Below are 16,320 nucleotides of genomic sequence, written 5' to 3'. Positions count from 1 at the left end.
AATGACAAAAGCAGACAGCAAAGCTTCAGCAAAGCTGGAATTATCACTGGCTGAGTCATGTGAAATCTTCCAAGTTTTAAGTGTGGAAATCCAGCCTTTCCCTGGACTCCTTCCTCTTAGCTTCCCTTTGCCACCCCCATTCTGCCCCCACCCCCTGGCACCTGAAATCTGCTCTGCGGCTGATCCGATAGAGTTTATGGTAATTAAGTGTCATTAAATCCCCTCCCCCCTGCTTCCCCCCCCTCTAATGACACAGCTGTGGGGAGGAAAAAAAAAAAAGGGTGTTTTTCTAAATCAGGTCTGTGGCTTTGCTCCTCAGACCTTTGCTTAAGAGCATCAGAAGGGAACCAAACAGTTGGTGCACTTTGTGTTCCCCAGGGAGGAGGCAGGGGAGCAGAGGAGGATGTGGAAATCTGGCCCAGGGAGGGGATGTGGAAGGGAATTCTGCCTCCCATCCCTCTGCCTCTTCCACTGGTGGCTTGCAGGCTTGGGACTGGAGGTGTGAGGAGTGGGAGGGAGCAGGCATGGCATGGCCAGCATCTTATGCAGCTTCCCTCTTTCAGGTCTGGTTTCTAAGTGTGCTGCTGGGTGGGGACCCAGCTCCTGCTATCAGCCGGCTTGAAGCAGGCCATGAACCTTGTGATTTCCACAGGAAGCCTGTGGTCCTCAAGATGCAGATACATGTCACTAGGGTAGAGATCAGTGGTTGCAGATGTAGCCACAAATTGCTGTGCTGATTGAGAATCCTTGCTGAGCTGGATGGCTGACCTGAGCTGGAGGGGTCTGAGGTCACTTCCCTGTAGCAGAGGAAGGTTGCTTTGGGAGCTGGTGATGTGACCCTTTTCCATTGAAACTTTGTGCAGCTCAGATTCATTATTATTTTTATTTATTGTTGTTGTTGTTATTATTAGCCCTGGAGCAGGCTGCCTGGAGAGGTTGTGGAGTCTCCTTCTCTGGAGCCTTCCCTTACCTGCCTGGACACATTCCTGTGCAACCTGATCTAGATGAACCTCAGTGAGCAGGGGGTTGGACTAGATGATCTCCATGGGTCCCTTCCAACCCCCACCATTCTGGGACTCTGTGATTAGCCCCTCCTGTGTTTTGGGGAGGAGATGGCTTCATTATGACTTGAGAAGATTGCACCCCTAAAATCTGAGCCCCTGTGTGCTTGGCTCTGTAATGAGTTTGGTGGCAGACAGCACCTGCCACTAATGGTCTCTTCTTCTGGCCAAGGCAGAAGTAAGCCAGTCCTTGAGCTACTGTTTACAGGTCTCATGGTCTATATTTGTTTGCCAGAGGCTATCTTCTCTAGCTTAGGAGCCTTGCCCTCACCCGAGGGAGATGCACAGCTCTCTGCCCAGCAAGATGTCCTGTGCCTGCATATTCCTCATGGTGCTGGTAGAATCACAGAATGATGGAGATGGGAAGGCACCTCTGGAGATAATTGAGTCCAGCCCCCCTACCAGAGCAGGATCACTAGAGCAGGTTGCACAGGAATGTGTCCAGGTGGGTTTCGAACATCTCCAGAGAAGGAGACTCCACAACCTCTCTGGGCAGCCTGCTCTGTTATTATTATTAATAATAATAATGATGATGCTGATGTAGGGTAAGTGGCCTGTGCTCAGAACCATCACCTTGCATTTGGAACCAGCCTGGCAGCAGAGTCACCTGCCCTGAGCCCTGAGGGACTCTGTGAGTGCAGTGAGGTGGATGAAGGAGCAGGAATCTGGGGCACACGGTAGGGTGGTCCTGTCATTCACTGAACACAGCACACTGGTGGTCTTGTGACTGCTCCCTCCCTCCCTTCCTCCCTCCCCTTCTGCCTGTTCAGGTTGTTACTGGGAGTTCCTCTCCCAGTAATGAAAAGGTTTTGCCTGTGGGGAAGATCCAAGATAAAACAGTGTTAGAGGAGCCACCGCCACAGCAGAGCAGGGTAATTACTCTGAGCTCTGCTTACAGTAAACAGCAAGGCTCCCTGGTTTTATCTCCCTGATGGTTAGACTGGGATCCCAGCTGCCCAGGGAGCAGGCAGGGCCTTCCTCAGAGCACCTCCTTCCTGGGCTCTGCAGTCATTCTGGGAAGATGGAGAGGTAGGTAGCCGCTGGGTGTCATTTTGATGGCCTCAGCTGTGTGCACAGATCTGCCTTTGTGACCTGCCCTCCAGAGCTGGGCAGGAGGACTGCTGTCCCTGTCTGTGCTCTGGTTGTCAGCATCACCTGTGCTGGCTGCTTGAACATCCTTTGGGGTTGTCCTGTCCTTGTGGGTGTTGAGAAAGGTGGGGGAGAGAGGTGCCTGTCTGATCAGGTAGCAGCTGGAAAAAACAAAAAAGAACCTGATGAAAGGATGAGAGCTTGGTGAACCCTTTCATCCTGCCTGTCCTCTTTGCCACCTAGGGGGTAGAGAGCTGGCTGGGGATTTTCTGCTATTATAACACAACATTTGTTGCTTTAGGAGCATTTAAAAAAAAAAAAAGAAAGAGTTGTTGCTGAGGTTGTTTTTGGGTGCTGTAGCAACTGAAGCTGTAGACTTCACTCCATGTAAATGTGCTGTCTGTGTTTGGAGGTTTAGCAAGTTGTAGCTGTGTCTTGACCATATATAAGATACTGACCTTCCAGTATCTGAAGGGGGCCTACAAGAGGAACTTTTTAGGGTGTCAGGTGGTGATAGGAGTAGGGGGAAGGGAAAAAAAAATAGAAATGGGTAGATTCAGATTGGCTATCAGGAAGATGTCTTTCGCCATGAGGGTGGTGAGACACTGGCACAGGTTGCCCAGGGAGGTGGTGGAAGCCTCATCCCTGGAGGGTTTTGCAACCAAGCTGGATGTGGCTGTGAGCAACCTGCTGTAGTGTGAGGTGTCCCTGGCCATGGCAGGGGGGTTGGAACTGGCTGAGCCTTGAGGTCCCTTCCAACCCTGACAATTCTGTGATTCTGTAACGGCACATCTTGGAGCCCAAGGACAGCTGCTCTTGGCAGCTTGGAGCTTCACTTCTTCCTAACAGCCAATCTGAATCTACCCATTTCTATTTTTTTTTTCCACCCCCCCTAGTCTTATCCCTACCTGACACCCTAAGAAGTCCCTCCCCAGCTTTCTTGCAGGCCTGGTTGATTAGAACTGTGGGAAACTCTGCTCCTGTCTCTCTTCCCTTCACATTGTCCCCATCTTTTTGTGGTTTTATTTTTTTTCCCCCGCTGCATTTCTCTCTGGAAAAAAACCCAAAACAAAGCAAAACCCAATCAAGACCAAATCTTTTTTGCTCTTCAGAAAACTCCCACACACCTCTGCTTGAGGACTCAGTGACTCAGATGACCCCAGAGGAGCACTACAGGCGCATGATGTCCGCACTGAACGAGCATGGCGCGTTCGAAGAGCAGCAGCAGCAGCGTCTCTACCAGCTGGCCAACAGCATGGCAGTGCCCAGCCACGGAGGTAGGGGAGGGGAAGGGCCTTGCTTTGCCACTTGGTCTAAGCCTTACAAGATGACCCTCACTGCTCTGTGCACCTGAGGAGGATTTATGGGTCGCAGTGTGGCATGGGGGACTCGATGGTTTCTGAGGTCTTTCCCATCCTTAATGATTCTCTGATGCTGAGGTTGTCATGCAGTGAATACAGGAGGTGCTGTGTGATCTGGTGTGGGTGATCCTGCCCTGGAAGGGGAGTTGGACTAGATGGTGTTTCAAGGTCCCTTCCAGCCCCTGAAGTTCTGTGACTCTCTGATGAAGTGTATCCTGCAGGCTGTTCTCCCACCATCTCTGGGGGGACATCTACCCTCAGCCATCTCTAAATGCTGACACCTTCTGCAGCTAATCTGGGGGGCCATGCCTGAAAGGAGTTTGGAGTGAGGTGGGAGTTGGTTTCTGCTCCCTGGTAACAAGGGATAGGATGAGAGGAAATGGCCTCAAGTTGAAGCAGGGGAGGTTTAGGTTGGATATTAGAAGAAACTTCTTGTCTGAAGGGGTTCTCACACCCTGGGAGGTGGTTGAACTCCCATCCCTGGAGGTGTTTCAGAGCTGCAGAGATGTGGTGCTGAGGGCCATGGTTTAGCACCAGACTTGGCAGAGTTAGAGAGTGGTTGGACTGGATGATCTTAAAGGGCTTTTCCAACCCAAACAATTCAGTGATTCTGTGATGTGTTCACTGGGGTAGATGAGTTGCACCATCACTACTCCATATTTAGCAGTGGTGGTGAGGGTTGGTTGCAGTGGTGGTTGTCCTTTGTCTCAAGAGTCCATGTCAATCTGAACATGCAGAACCTGTGGTGTAAAACTTCCTTGGGTCATAGAGGTGGTGGAAGCCTCATCCCTGGAGGTTTTTGCAGCCAGGCTGGATGTGGCTCTGAGCAACCTGCTGTAGTGAGGTGTCCCTGCCCATGGCAAGGGGATTGGAACTGCATAATCCTTGAGGTCCCTTCCAACCCTGACAATTCTGTGATTCTATAGGATGCTGGAGCAATGGGAATGAGAGCTGGCATCATGCAGCAGGAGGGTTGTGAGATGTGGGCAGTGCCAGACACTGCTGCCATTTAGTGATGGGATCTGAAAGAGCAGGCTCCTGTTGGAGGCTTTAGTTAAACATTGACAGTGTCAGGTTTGGAAAGTTCCTGCAGTTGTTGCTGCACGCAGACATGGCATAAATTGGTGTTAAAGACCTTTCACCTTAATGAGAATTGGATGTCTCAGGATTTCATGGACAATTAAAATATGCAGATGAAGCTAAGCTGCAGTGAAGACAGCTTAGCAGGCAAGAGCTGAAGTCAGTGGGGCAGGTTCAGCTGTGGTCTCATCTGTTGAAAGCAATTATCTTTACATCACTAAGGATTGATTTGCTCCTGCACTGGCCAAAACCAGACCTGCTGTGGAAAAGTGAGGGAGAGGGTTGTTGAAAGGGAGAACTTCCATGCCCAGTGCATGCTCCCTTGGTGAGGGCTTCCTCAGAGCATTGCCTCGAGGACCCTGCAGGTTGCAGCTTCCAGCACTGAGAAACTGTCCCCAGACCTTCCCAGGGTGGCATTGGTTCTCTGAGGTTGAGCTGGGCACTAGGGATAGCTGAGGGCCCTCCCAGCCCTCCTTTATTTAAGTACTGTTGTGTGCACAGCAGATTGTGGTGGCTCTCTGCTGCTGCTAGGCTGTAGCAGCACAGGAGTATTTCTGTACCAGTCTCTGTGTTGAAGGCAAGGTGCTGCCATCCTGCTCTTTAAAAGGAGGCTGCTGCTTGTAGAATTACATTAATGCATGAGGAGAAAGATCCAAAACCTGGTCCTGAAGCAGCCTCCTCATTAACAGCTACCACTGTCCAATGGTGCTGGAGTGGTGTCCTGGCTGGCTAAGTGTCCTGCAGTACCAGGGCCTAATGGGTCCCACAGGAACTGAAGGATTGCTGGAAGATTTTTGCCTGGTTTGTGGAGGAATCTGCCTGCCTCTGGCTCAACTGCAGCATCCTGTGCTGTGCCTAAAGGGGGCACTAGCCAGTTACAGGTTCTGCCCTGGGAACTGCCTGGCAGCCTGCAGGAGCCACAAGCATCCCTCCATGGGCTAAAGCTCCTCAGCTGGCTTCACCTGTCTTCAGGTGAGCCACAAGCATCCCTCCATGGGCTAAAGCTCCTCAGCTGGCTTCACCTGCCCTCCAGCAAGCAAAGCCTGCTTGGCTCAGGGTTAAAGTCATGTGTTGCACCCAAGTCCTCTGATGCAGGAGTGAGGGAAAGGTGCAGGAGTCAGGCAAAGCTAAGGAGATGGAAGAGGTGATGATGTTCCAGTCTTGGAAGCAGAGGCTTGAACTGTGAATGGGAAGCTTTGCAAGAACTTGTAGCCCCTCTGCTGCTTCTTACCCAAGGCTGACAGGTACCTGCCTGGGTGAACCAGGAAGGCAGTGCAAACAGCATCAGGGAAGCATCCATCAAGAGCTGGAGGAGAATCTCTGCTCTGCAGTGTAAATCCCCAGGGCCCCTTGTTAGGTTAATGAAGAGGCTGTCTTCTTTTCCACTCTGATTTGATTGGCTTCTCTAGGGGCAAGAAGGAGATTCCCTTCTCTGTGGAGTAAGGATTTGCTTATCAGCAAAGAGGCACAGCAGAAAGCTGTGCTGTGAGGCACACTGTGGTGAGCATGGCACATGGCTTCTGTGCCTGGTATTCAACTGTCCCAGGTGTTTCCCAGAGCTGCAGAGCTCCTGCCAACATGACACATAGGTATGGGGTAAAGCCATGAACCCTAGGGCTGGAGTTTGCATTTGCACAGTGAACAGGAGCACAGCCTGGGAGAGGACAGTCTAGAACATGCATCATGCACAGAAGGGCAATGCTCCAGGCTTGGGGCAGCTGCCCAGCAGAAAAGAACCTGGGGGTGTTGTTTGACAGCTGGCTGAACATGAGCCAGCCTGTGTCCAGGTGGGCAAGACAGCTAAGAGCAACCTGGCTTGGATATAGTGTGGTCAGCAGGGCCATGGAAGTGATTGTGCCCCGGGCTTGGCACTGGTGAGGCTGCACCTTGAATCCTGGGATCAGTTTCTGGCCCTTTACTCCAAGAAGGACATTGAGGTGCTGGAGCAGGTCCAGAGAAGGGCAACAAAGCTGATGAAGGGTCTGGAGAACAGGGCTGGTGAGGAGCAGCTGAGGGACATGGAGTTGTGCAGCCTGGAGAAACAGAGGCTGAGGGGAGACCTCATTGCTCTCTACAACTCCCTGAAAAGAGGTTGGAGTGAGGTGGGGCTTGGTCTCATCTCTCTAGTATCAGGTGATAGAATGAGAGGAAATGGCCTGAAATTGTGCCAGGGGAGGTTTAGGTTGGACACTAGGAAAAATTTCCTTGCTTCAAGAGTGGTCAGGGATTGGAACAGGCTGTCCAGGGAGGTGTTGGAGTCCCCATCCCTGGAGGTGTTCAGAAAACTTGTGGCCATAGCACCTGGGGACAAGGTTTAATGGGCATGGTGGTGTTGGATTGACAGTGGGACTCAATGATACTGAAGCTCTTTTCCAGCCCAAACAATGCAGTGAACACCTGCAGACATGCACACAGAGAATATTCATGACCTGCAGGTCTGTGTAGACCACGCTGCATACACATTGCTGACCCAACCCTGCAGAAAACGTGTTGTGTGTGCTGATGGGGTCACAGCCAGCCATGAGGGACCACTTAACCTGGGCACAGGATGGCTGCTGGACATGCAGAGCAGCTGGTATCACCCCCTGCTTCCCCCTCATGTCAGGACCAAAGTAGCTCATTACATCAAGAACCTGACATACTTCTTATGGCTCTGATTGAATTGTCTCCTCAGCATGGCTTAGGTGAGGGATCACACCAGGGTTTTGGGGTGGGCAGGAGTCTGCACTGACAGATTCTTCTGGTGTAATGCTGAGAAGCCAAAATTTGGTGTATTTTGGGTCCTCTCCCCACCACAGGGGCTCTGGTTGGGCTCTAAATGATTAGTGCCAGTCCAAAGCACAGTTTCTCTGTGGGCTCACATGGAGGCACCAGTAACATTAATAATTGAAAGAAGCTTAATCATTTAGACTTCTTTTTTTGTTTGTTTTAATTGCTTTTCAACCCCCACCCCCCCCCACCTCTTCCTTTCTCAACCCCACCCCCCCCCACCCCCTGTTCTCCCAGTGGCATTCATCCCACATTCTGAATTCAGTCTGTCTCCATGCCTGGAACCTCCATCCGCCAGCGTCCCACTGTCAATCAATCTGATTTCCCAACTGTCAGAGTGCAGGATTGTAAATAACAGATCTGGGGGGGTTGGGGGAGGGCTGAGAGAAGGGGGTGGGAGCACAGGGGGAGGGAAGAGAGAGGGGGAGAGAGAAAGAGGAGAGGGTGTGCATGTGGGGGGTTGTTGCGGTCATTCAGGATCAATGCAGCTTCTGGAATTGGCTGCATGCCAGGCTTCTAAATTACAGGCACTGTGGCAATCAGCAGTGACCTGGGTTTTTCAGATAATTAATTTATAAACATGGAAGGTGCACAGGCCCTGGCTTGCAGAATTCTCCAGGCTTCTCTCTTTTTTTTTTTTTTTTTTTTTTTTTTACTGTGATGGGATTTGGTGTTTCACTCTTCTTTTTTTTTTTGTGTGTGCTCTTGTGCAAATCCCATGTCCTTTTAATGCTTGGGCGGTGTGTGTCCCCCACCCACCCAGTTAGGAGTGTGGGGATGGGGATTGTGTGTGCATGGAGGTGGCTAGGAGTGTTCAGGTACCAATATCCTCCCTACTGCCAGCAAAAAGAGCCAGCTGTGTAAGCAGTTTCACTCCCAACTCACAGTCCCACCATGGGCCTTCAGCCCTGACCATCACTAAATACCTGATGAAGTGATTCATGCATTCATAGAATGGGTTGGGTTGGGAGGGACCTCAAAGATCATCCAGTTCCAACCCCCTGCCATGGGCAGGGACACCTCCCACCAGCCCAGGTTGCTCAAGGCCTCATCCAACCTGGCCTTGAACACCCCCAAGAAGGGAGCATCCACAGCCTTTCTGGGCAGCCTGTTCTGGTGTCTCCCCACCCTCACTGTAAAGAATTTCTTCCTAATCTCCAGTCTAAATCTGCCCTCTTCCAGGTCAAAGCCATTTTGCCTCATTCTGTCACTACAAGCACTTGTAAAAAGTCTCTTCCCAGCACATCTTGAGGCTAATGGGAATGTGGATGGCTGGGATTTCCAGAACAGGAGAACAGCACAGTGATATAAAGAAAGGCAAGGAGATAGAAATGGAACATTCCCAGGTCGTGCCACACTCTTACATTAACTTAGCTTTATGAATCAGGACTAATATATGGATATGAAGTGCTCTGAAATCTCAGTATGCAGCTTGATCCCAGCCAGGGTGTGTTCATGAAGACAAATCTTCCTCTCCTCCTCTCCCCAGCTGTGTTTTGCTTTCCTTCTGCAGAGAGGAGCAGAGTGAGTGTACGAAGGTTTCCTCTCAGTGTGCTTCTGTGTGTGTTGTTTCCGGTGCAGCATGTGAGTGGCAGCCGAGGTTTTGTTGTGGGGTAGAAGGATCTTCTAAAAGAGGTATCTTGATGCTTAACTGCAGCACTCTGGAAGAGCCTCTGTCAGTACAGCTGGTGGTATAGGTGTCAGTGTCATAGGATGCCAGGTTGGAAGGGACCTCGAGGATCATCTGGCACAACCTTTCTAGGTCATGGTGGAGTTGCACTGAGCTGGCCCAGAACCCTGGCTAGGGAATCCACTGCTTCCCTTGGGAGATGATTCCAGTGTCTCACTGTTCTCATGGGGAAACATTTTCTTCTGGGGTCCAATTGGAATCTCCCCAGGAGCAACTTGTATCCCCCCCACCCCCTTGCTCAGACGGGGGCTGCAACTTCCCCTACACCCTTGATGATTAAGGAAATAGCCCTTGGTGCTCTGCAGTCCTACTCCTGTGTGGTCACTGGTGGATAGGGATGGTTGCACCCCAACCAGGTGAGTTTGGGGGAGGCAGATGCTCCCCAACCAAGGTGGGTAGGGACCGCCCAGGGAAGCAGCCTCCATCCCCCACAGTGGAAGATGCTGGCGCAGGGAAGGCTTCACAGCAGGTGATGCTGGGCAGTGATTTTGGCGAGGAGGGGGCAGCTGCCCCGCAGCGGGGAGCCAGGCACAGAGCAAACTCCGTGACCCTCGTCGAGGTCAGTCCGGTTGAAACCAGCGGAGCTCAAAGAGGGACTCCAGCTCCCGGGCGGGGCTGCTCTGGGGCGGCTCGCGGCGGGGGACGCGGCGCCGCGGCTCCCCGGGTCGGGCCAGCTGCGCTCCCCGCGGGGCTCGGCGAGGCAGGTGCTGGCCGGGGAATGGGGGAACGGGCCAGGAGTTGCCGTCCTCGGTGCTCCGCACTCGCGGAGAGGCAGAGGGGCAGCTCGGGAAAGCCGCCTCCTCCTTTTTGCCTCCCCCCCCAATCCATCCTTCCCTCCCTTTCTCCCCTCCTTCCTTCCCTCTTTCCCTCCCTCCGACAGGAAGGCAATTAAACAGCAATCCACCCCCTCCCGTAGTTGCACAATTTCCTCCGCTGCCAAACTCCCTCGGCGGTGGCGGCGGCAGATCCCGCTCCGAGCCCCGCTCCGCCGGGTGAGCACCGGGATCGGCTCGGAGCCGCAGGACCGGCCGCGCTCCCGCCCCCCGCCGCCTTCCCCCAGTGCTTGACAGCTTGTCCGCACCGCCGAGACTGTCGAGGAGGGGGTGAGGGGTTAAGGAGCCAAGCTGTCGCCTGAGGGGCTTGCGGGGAGGGACGGGACGGGAGCAGCCCCGGCAGCAGCGCTGTCGCCCGCGGGGAGCCGGGAGCAGCCCTGGAGCATCCCTGGAGCATCCCGCGGGGAGCCGAAGCACCGGCTGGGGATGGGTGCCTGTGTGGGTCTGGAGTCCGGGGGGTAAGGATGTGTGTGTGGGGGTGTGTTGGATGTCGTGGCTGGCAGCAGCAGCAGCTCATCCCTTTGCTTCTCCCCAGATCTCCTGCGGGCACGACAGGAGGTGGCAGCGGCGGCAGCGGCGCGGAACCCCGGCGCGATGGAAGCGCACATCCCCTCGGCCAGCAACTCTTCCAGCCAGCGGAGGAAGCAGGGCCTCCCCCAGCACAGGGACACCCACTTCCCCGAGAGGTACCGAGGGAACAAGGGCCGCCCCCCGGCTCACCCACGCCCCGGGGCGGGGTTTGCTCCATTGCATGGGGAGGGGGATCCTGGCAGCCTTGCCTGGGGCTGCTGGGTAGCCTGGAAAGGCTCGTGAGTGGGTGGGGTTAGGGGTCTAGGAGGGGAGGGTGGCAGTGCACATGGAGGTGGGCAGGTTTAATTAGCCCTGATAAAGCATTAAGGTCTCTCTTGGGCATTATGCAGGTTCAAAAGAGTGGCCCTGTATGTACTGGGATGTCCTGTGCAAGGTGGGGTGCTCAGGGCTTGTACAAATCCAGGCTGGTGACTGGTTGGTGGGAATGATCCCAATCTTCCCGTGGGTCTCCAGAGCAGATGTTAGGCTTTAACCTGTTCTTGGGTGCAGAGCACATTAAAATGTCTTTAGTTGGGAGTTTTATAGCATTCTCAGATAAAGAGTACTTTGGGATGGAGTAGATAAAGAAACACTCTGGGATGGAATAGGAGGAGAAGAAAACACTCTGGGATGGAATAGAAAGAGAATGAAATACTTTAGGATGGAATAGAAAGAAAAGGAGATGCCCTAGGATGGAGTGGAAAGAGAAGAAGTACTTTTTTTGAGGAAGAGGAGGCACAGCTTGCCTGTCCCATTGATAGGAGTGCTGGAAAGCTGATTTTCACACACATATTCTGCCCCCCACCAGGGAACTGTAGCTCATTTGTCTTGCTCTGTGCCATAAGCCATTCCCTCCGCAACTGAGAACTTCAGAAGGAAGTGAAATTAAAGCTTGTGTGTTTCTGACAGGGATAGCAGAGGTGGGAGAGGGCCTGGCAGCCACAGGGACACAAAGGCTTTGAGTGTCATGGGACAAGCCATGAAAGGCTCCAGTGTGCAGACTTTTTGCCTTTCATCTTTGAGGTGGGGATAGGCAGTAGGCTGCAGTATTAGTTCTGTAGCATGTGTGGAGTTCAAAGTCATGCCCCTCAATTCTAGCCTTGGAGGTGCTCTCTGGTTTGCCTTTCTTTCTGACCAGAGGGTTTGCAGTGTGTAGGGGCTGGGCAGACTTTCTCCTCCCAGGTGTACTTTGGCTAACCCACCGAAGAAAATCCAACCCAGTCCACGTGGATTGTAGGCAGACCCCTGAGGAATGCAGAGATAGAGGAGTTTCAGTGCAGCCAGTCACCAGGAGCCTTTCTCCAGTTATGTGTGGCCTGGAGAAGTGCCAGGCCAGCCGGAGGCCTGGCTGAAAAGGAATGTTCAGGAGGGTGGAGGTTGCTTATTACGGGGAGGTGCTGCATGTAGGAGGGGCAAACTGAACAGCAATTAGATGGGTATCAAATCCAGAGGTGCTTCTCACTGCCAGGCAGGTGTCCTAGCTGATGGAGTTGGGCTAGGTCAGGAAGTGTTAAATCACTGGGGAAGAAGGTTAGATTCTCCCTGTTAGCCTTGGGTTTGGGTTTGTACATGGCTGCCATGGTCTTTGTCAAGTGTAAATCAGAGCAGCCTCTGTGCACCTTTATGCTGAAGGTATAGAAATTTGAGAAGGTTCAGGTGGGCCAAACAGAGGAAAAGGCAATGGGAGGAAGCTGGCTCCTGAATGTAGGCAAACTGTAGGTAGATTTATGGCATCTCCTTGGCCAGAAGCAGAAGTATATTAGTATGATACAGGAGAATGTGAACTGGTTGGTGTGGTGTTAAAATTCCATTTCAGCTTCCTGTCAGGAGATCTGTGGGGATCAGGTCAGCTCTGGGGTGCAGCAGCTTGGTGGGCAAGAAAAATTAACCACTCCAGACTCCAGCCTTGTTGTCTGGCAAAGCAAGGAGGGGAAGAACCCATACTGGTGACCCAGTTGTGTTTATCAGGGTGTCCTTGCAGAGGCCTTTGCCTCCTGGTGGGAACTATCTACAGTTTTCCATTTCCCAGGTGTGGGTGATGAGTCTGAGCTAGGAAACACTGGAGAACTTAGAGATGTTCAGACTTCATTCAGCCAGTGAGCATCCACCTTTGCTGCTCAGAAACAAGCTGGTGGGTTTAATGATGCTAAGCACAAGGCAGGCAGGTGGAAGTGACTCTGAAGGAGATTTTACCTGTGCATACAGACACACTTAGTGTGGATTTGCTTGTTCCAAGGTGCTTTTAGGAGAGTAGTGGTTCCTTCACCCCTTTGCTCCAGCTTCTTCATCTGTGGAGGAGAGTTACTAAAGCTGGTATGTCTTGCCAAAAGTAGACTCGAGCTGCAGGCTTGAGAATCCATTTGGTGTCATGGCTTTGGTTTCTTGGATCATTCTCTAGACTGATTCAGACTTGGATCGTGGAGTGCCAGGACCTGGTGGTTTGTTGGAAATGATTTTCAACTTCAGTGTTATAAAAAGACTTGGAAGAGGAAAGGGTACAACTCGAAGGTGTCATTGTAACTACTCCAGCTTGGAGTACTTCCCATCTCCAAACTGCTGTGTCTCCTGCAAAAATGGCAGGTGGCTGTGCCCTGCAGAGATGTAGAGTTGCTTGGATGCTGCTCCTTGGATCCTGTCTGCGGAGTTTGCTGCCAGTGCTGGCTTGGTTTTGCTGGGGTCGTTTAGCCTGGCATCCAAGGAGCTCATCTCCTGGTACGTGCTGCAGAACTCACTGCTGCTGATGCTCTTGAACAGAGCAGACTTTCTCACAGAGCAGGATAGTGTGTGTGAAGGAACATTCCTGTTCACCTCCCTTTAAAGGAAGACCTCTCTCTGTGGTGGAAGGCTCTGCAGAGGTGCTCAGACCAGGCTGGGTGAGCTGCCTCAAGGTGTGCTCAGTGAGGTGAAGCTTGTTGGCTAATGATGCACCAGTTGTGTGCTAGGGTTGGTGGGAGGCTACTCACATGCAAGCAGTGTGGCAGGGGGACTGTGTGGAGAACCTGCTCCTCTCCCACAGGAGGAGGAAGAGAAGGCAAAGTGTAGTCAGAGGAAGGGCAAGTGTTGAGGAGATGCTTTGGTGAAAGCCTTCAGCTGCCTCTGGTACTGTCTGTAAGAAGCATTAAGGACGTAATTAATCTTTCAGGACCTCAGACAATTATGGAGTCAAGGCAGGAGGGATGCCAAGGAGCAAGAAATCCTGCCTGGGGTGAGATGCCATCAGCATCCTGGCCTGCTGAGTTCCTAGGAAGCTGAGCCCTTGGGCCAGAGTTGTCTTAGAGTCTCAGAGATGCATTTCTGGCCTTTCCCTTGCAGAAAGCTGTCAAACATTGTGCAGAGCTTTTCCCTGTGCAGAGATGTACCTGAAATACCCAGCAAGGAGTTTTGGATTGCATTCTTTCCATCTGCTCTTGCTACCATTCTTCTTTCACCACCTAATTCTTTCCCCTGCATTGTTTTTTCCTTTTCACTCCTGTGCTCCATGGGCATATTCTGCTGTCCTCTTTGCACACATTCTCTCTCCTGCTCTTGCATACCTGAGCCTTGCATCCCCCTCTCTGCTCTGAATGCTGTACCCATCCATCTCTGATTTGTGTGCTGGGAAGATCCCCAGATCCCAGCAGGCTGAGTGTTGTGCAGAGCAAAGGCCAAAGAGCTTGACCTGATTGAACTAATTTGGTTTTAGCACCAGTCTGGATTTTGAGGGAGTGATTTCCCCTGACAGCATAAAGCAGACCCATTCTATGGCCAGTCCTTGCCTTCTAAGGGCAGCCCCTAGTACCTGTCTCTTTCTGCCTGGAAATCCCAAATTCCATTTATAGAAAGCCCTTTCATTTTATTTGTTTTCCCTTCCTGGCACAGGCAGTGCCCATGGATGGCAAACCAGCAAGCAGCTGTGTGCTTCTTGCCTGGGTTTCAAGTGTCTCTTCCTATCAAATGCAAAGCAGAAGAAAGCAGAGCTTTCATGCATTCTCTTTTTTTTTTTGTTTTTTTCTTTTTTTTCCCCCCCTTTCTTCCCCTCTTCCATCCCTTCTAAATTTATTTCCATGCCTTGCCGGTTTCAATCTGCATTTCCTGACCCTCTCACATCTCCAGTCACAGCCTCTGCTTCCAGCTTTCCTTTTGAGCTGAGAGTGAGTCAGGGGGGGCAGGCAGTGCTGCTGGGCTCAGGGAGGATATGATGGGGTTAAAGTGAAAGGCTTGGTTTTAACAGTATAATGTGTAACCCCATAATGACTTTAAATATTGATTATTTGAAGGCCATTAGTGCTTATTGTTAAAGAAAAGTCGATACTTTTTAAGCCTTGAGAACCATTTGTCTCCTGTTAAAGGACATATCAAATTTAGCAGCATGCAGTGCAAATCCCCTAATACCCTGCTCACAAGCCTCCAGCTGGCATATTAGGGAAGGAGGAACAAAAAAAAAAAAATAGGGGGTGAGGAGGGGAGGAATATGCAGTAACACAGAATTGCTCCCTGCAAGGTAAGGACAAGGCTTATAGATGTAATTGCCAAGGGCTAAATTCATGTTCTCAGAGTGTAGGACTGTAATTTAGCCCTTACTCTGAGAGGAGGAAGAAGAGGAGGAAGGAAATTAATGGGGGTGGGGGGATGGGAGGTGCTGAAGACTGATACATATCCAGGAAGGGATATGAGGATTTGTCTTGTGGTGCAAGGCTGTCTAAAAGCACAGTAGCCTTTGTTGAAGTCTCTGGGGCTCTTTACTCCGGGGTTGCCAGTTCATTCCCAAGCTTGCTTGGAAGGAATTGGCTGGGTCTGTAGCAGGCAGCCCGGGAGGGCTTCCCAGCCCTGTGCCAGGACACGACTTGGTCGTACTCCCTCCCCCCTGTGCCAGGTTTCCATGCCAGGGCTCAGGCAGATGGGCTGGAAGGGAGCAGGGGCAGGCTCCAACAGGTTCTGTGCCTGGATGGCCAGGAGCTTGGGCTTGAGGCACAGCAGAAAGCATCTGGCCTTCGTGGTGTGTGGTTCACTGCTCCTCAGGGGCTCTGCAGCATGGGCCAGGGAGTGTCAAGTCTGCCTGCAGGGAGTCCCTTGTCCCCTGAATATTGCTGAGCATACCTGCTTGCTTTCTGAGATACCTACTGCTGAGCATTGGGCTGGCAGGAGAGGTGCAGTGACTCCTCCATCCTCTTCTGGCTTCAGGCTACAGAGACTCTGTGGGTGTAAGAGTGCCACTCAGGGGACCTTTGGTGCTGTTGGGCAGCTTTGCTCTATGTGTGTGTGTGGTGGAGAGCTCCAGAGCTGCTGAGACCACAGCTCCATGTGGTCTGCTGTGCCAGGCAGGCATGGTGACAGCAGGTGTGGCTGTGTCTGTCTCCCTGAGTTCTCTAAACCCTTGGTCTCATCCCCAGCGTCTGCTGTGTGTAACACAAGCAACCACTGACCTCTCACGTTCAAAGTCACTCCTGATGGTGTTTCTTACAACCACCTCAGCCCCTTCAGAGCCACCACAAGCTGCTGTGCTCAGCCATGTGTGTGGCAGTGTGGTCAGGTCCTGCAGGGATGGCTTTTGTCCCACCATCACCCCCTGCCCAGCCAGGGCACCACTCGCTGCCCAGTCCAAAGCGTGGATTGATCCCTGACCCCTAAAGGCTGGGAAGCTGCACAGCTCTGAGGAGAGGACAGAGGGGATGAACTGCAGGGTCTTGAGCAGATGTGAATTCCTTAGGGATCAAAGTTAGGCTCTGTAATGCAACATTAAAGCATAAAAATAGCCTCTGATTAACATCAGGCTGCCAGCAAAGGGACAACCATTCATCTTCCAGTGCCCAGGCCCCATCAAACACAACGTTTTCTGGGCACAGATTGTCTCTTCTTGGCTAAAATCAAGAAACTTCTTCTGTTTTTAG

At 52.1% G+C, this 16,320-nt stretch overlaps 1 protein-coding gene across 1 annotated transcript in view; it reads left to right on the top strand.

Moving 5' to 3' along the window:
• SAMD11 (sterile alpha motif domain containing 11) overlaps window positions 1-16,320 on the top strand; it is a 133,530-nt gene that overhangs the window by 93,217 nt on the left and 23,993 nt on the right. Inside the window, exons 7-8 of the mRNA XM_054394998.1 lie at window positions 3,263-3,427; window positions 10,419-10,569. Coding sequence (XP_054250973.1) covers window positions 3,263-3,427; window positions 10,419-10,569 — 316 coding nt within the window. The remainder of the gene's footprint in view (window positions 1-3,262; window positions 3,428-10,418; window positions 10,570-16,320) is intronic.

Source organism: Indicator indicator, chromosome 32, assembly GCF_027791375.1.
Source record: "Indicator indicator isolate 239-I01 chromosome 32, UM_Iind_1.1, whole genome shotgun sequence".
Classification (NCBI taxonomy): Eukaryota; Metazoa; Chordata; class Aves; order Piciformes; family Indicatoridae; genus Indicator; species Indicator indicator.
The sequence above is the reverse complement of the archived record's forward strand: the minus strand, read 5'-3'. Positions and strand labels throughout refer to the sequence as shown.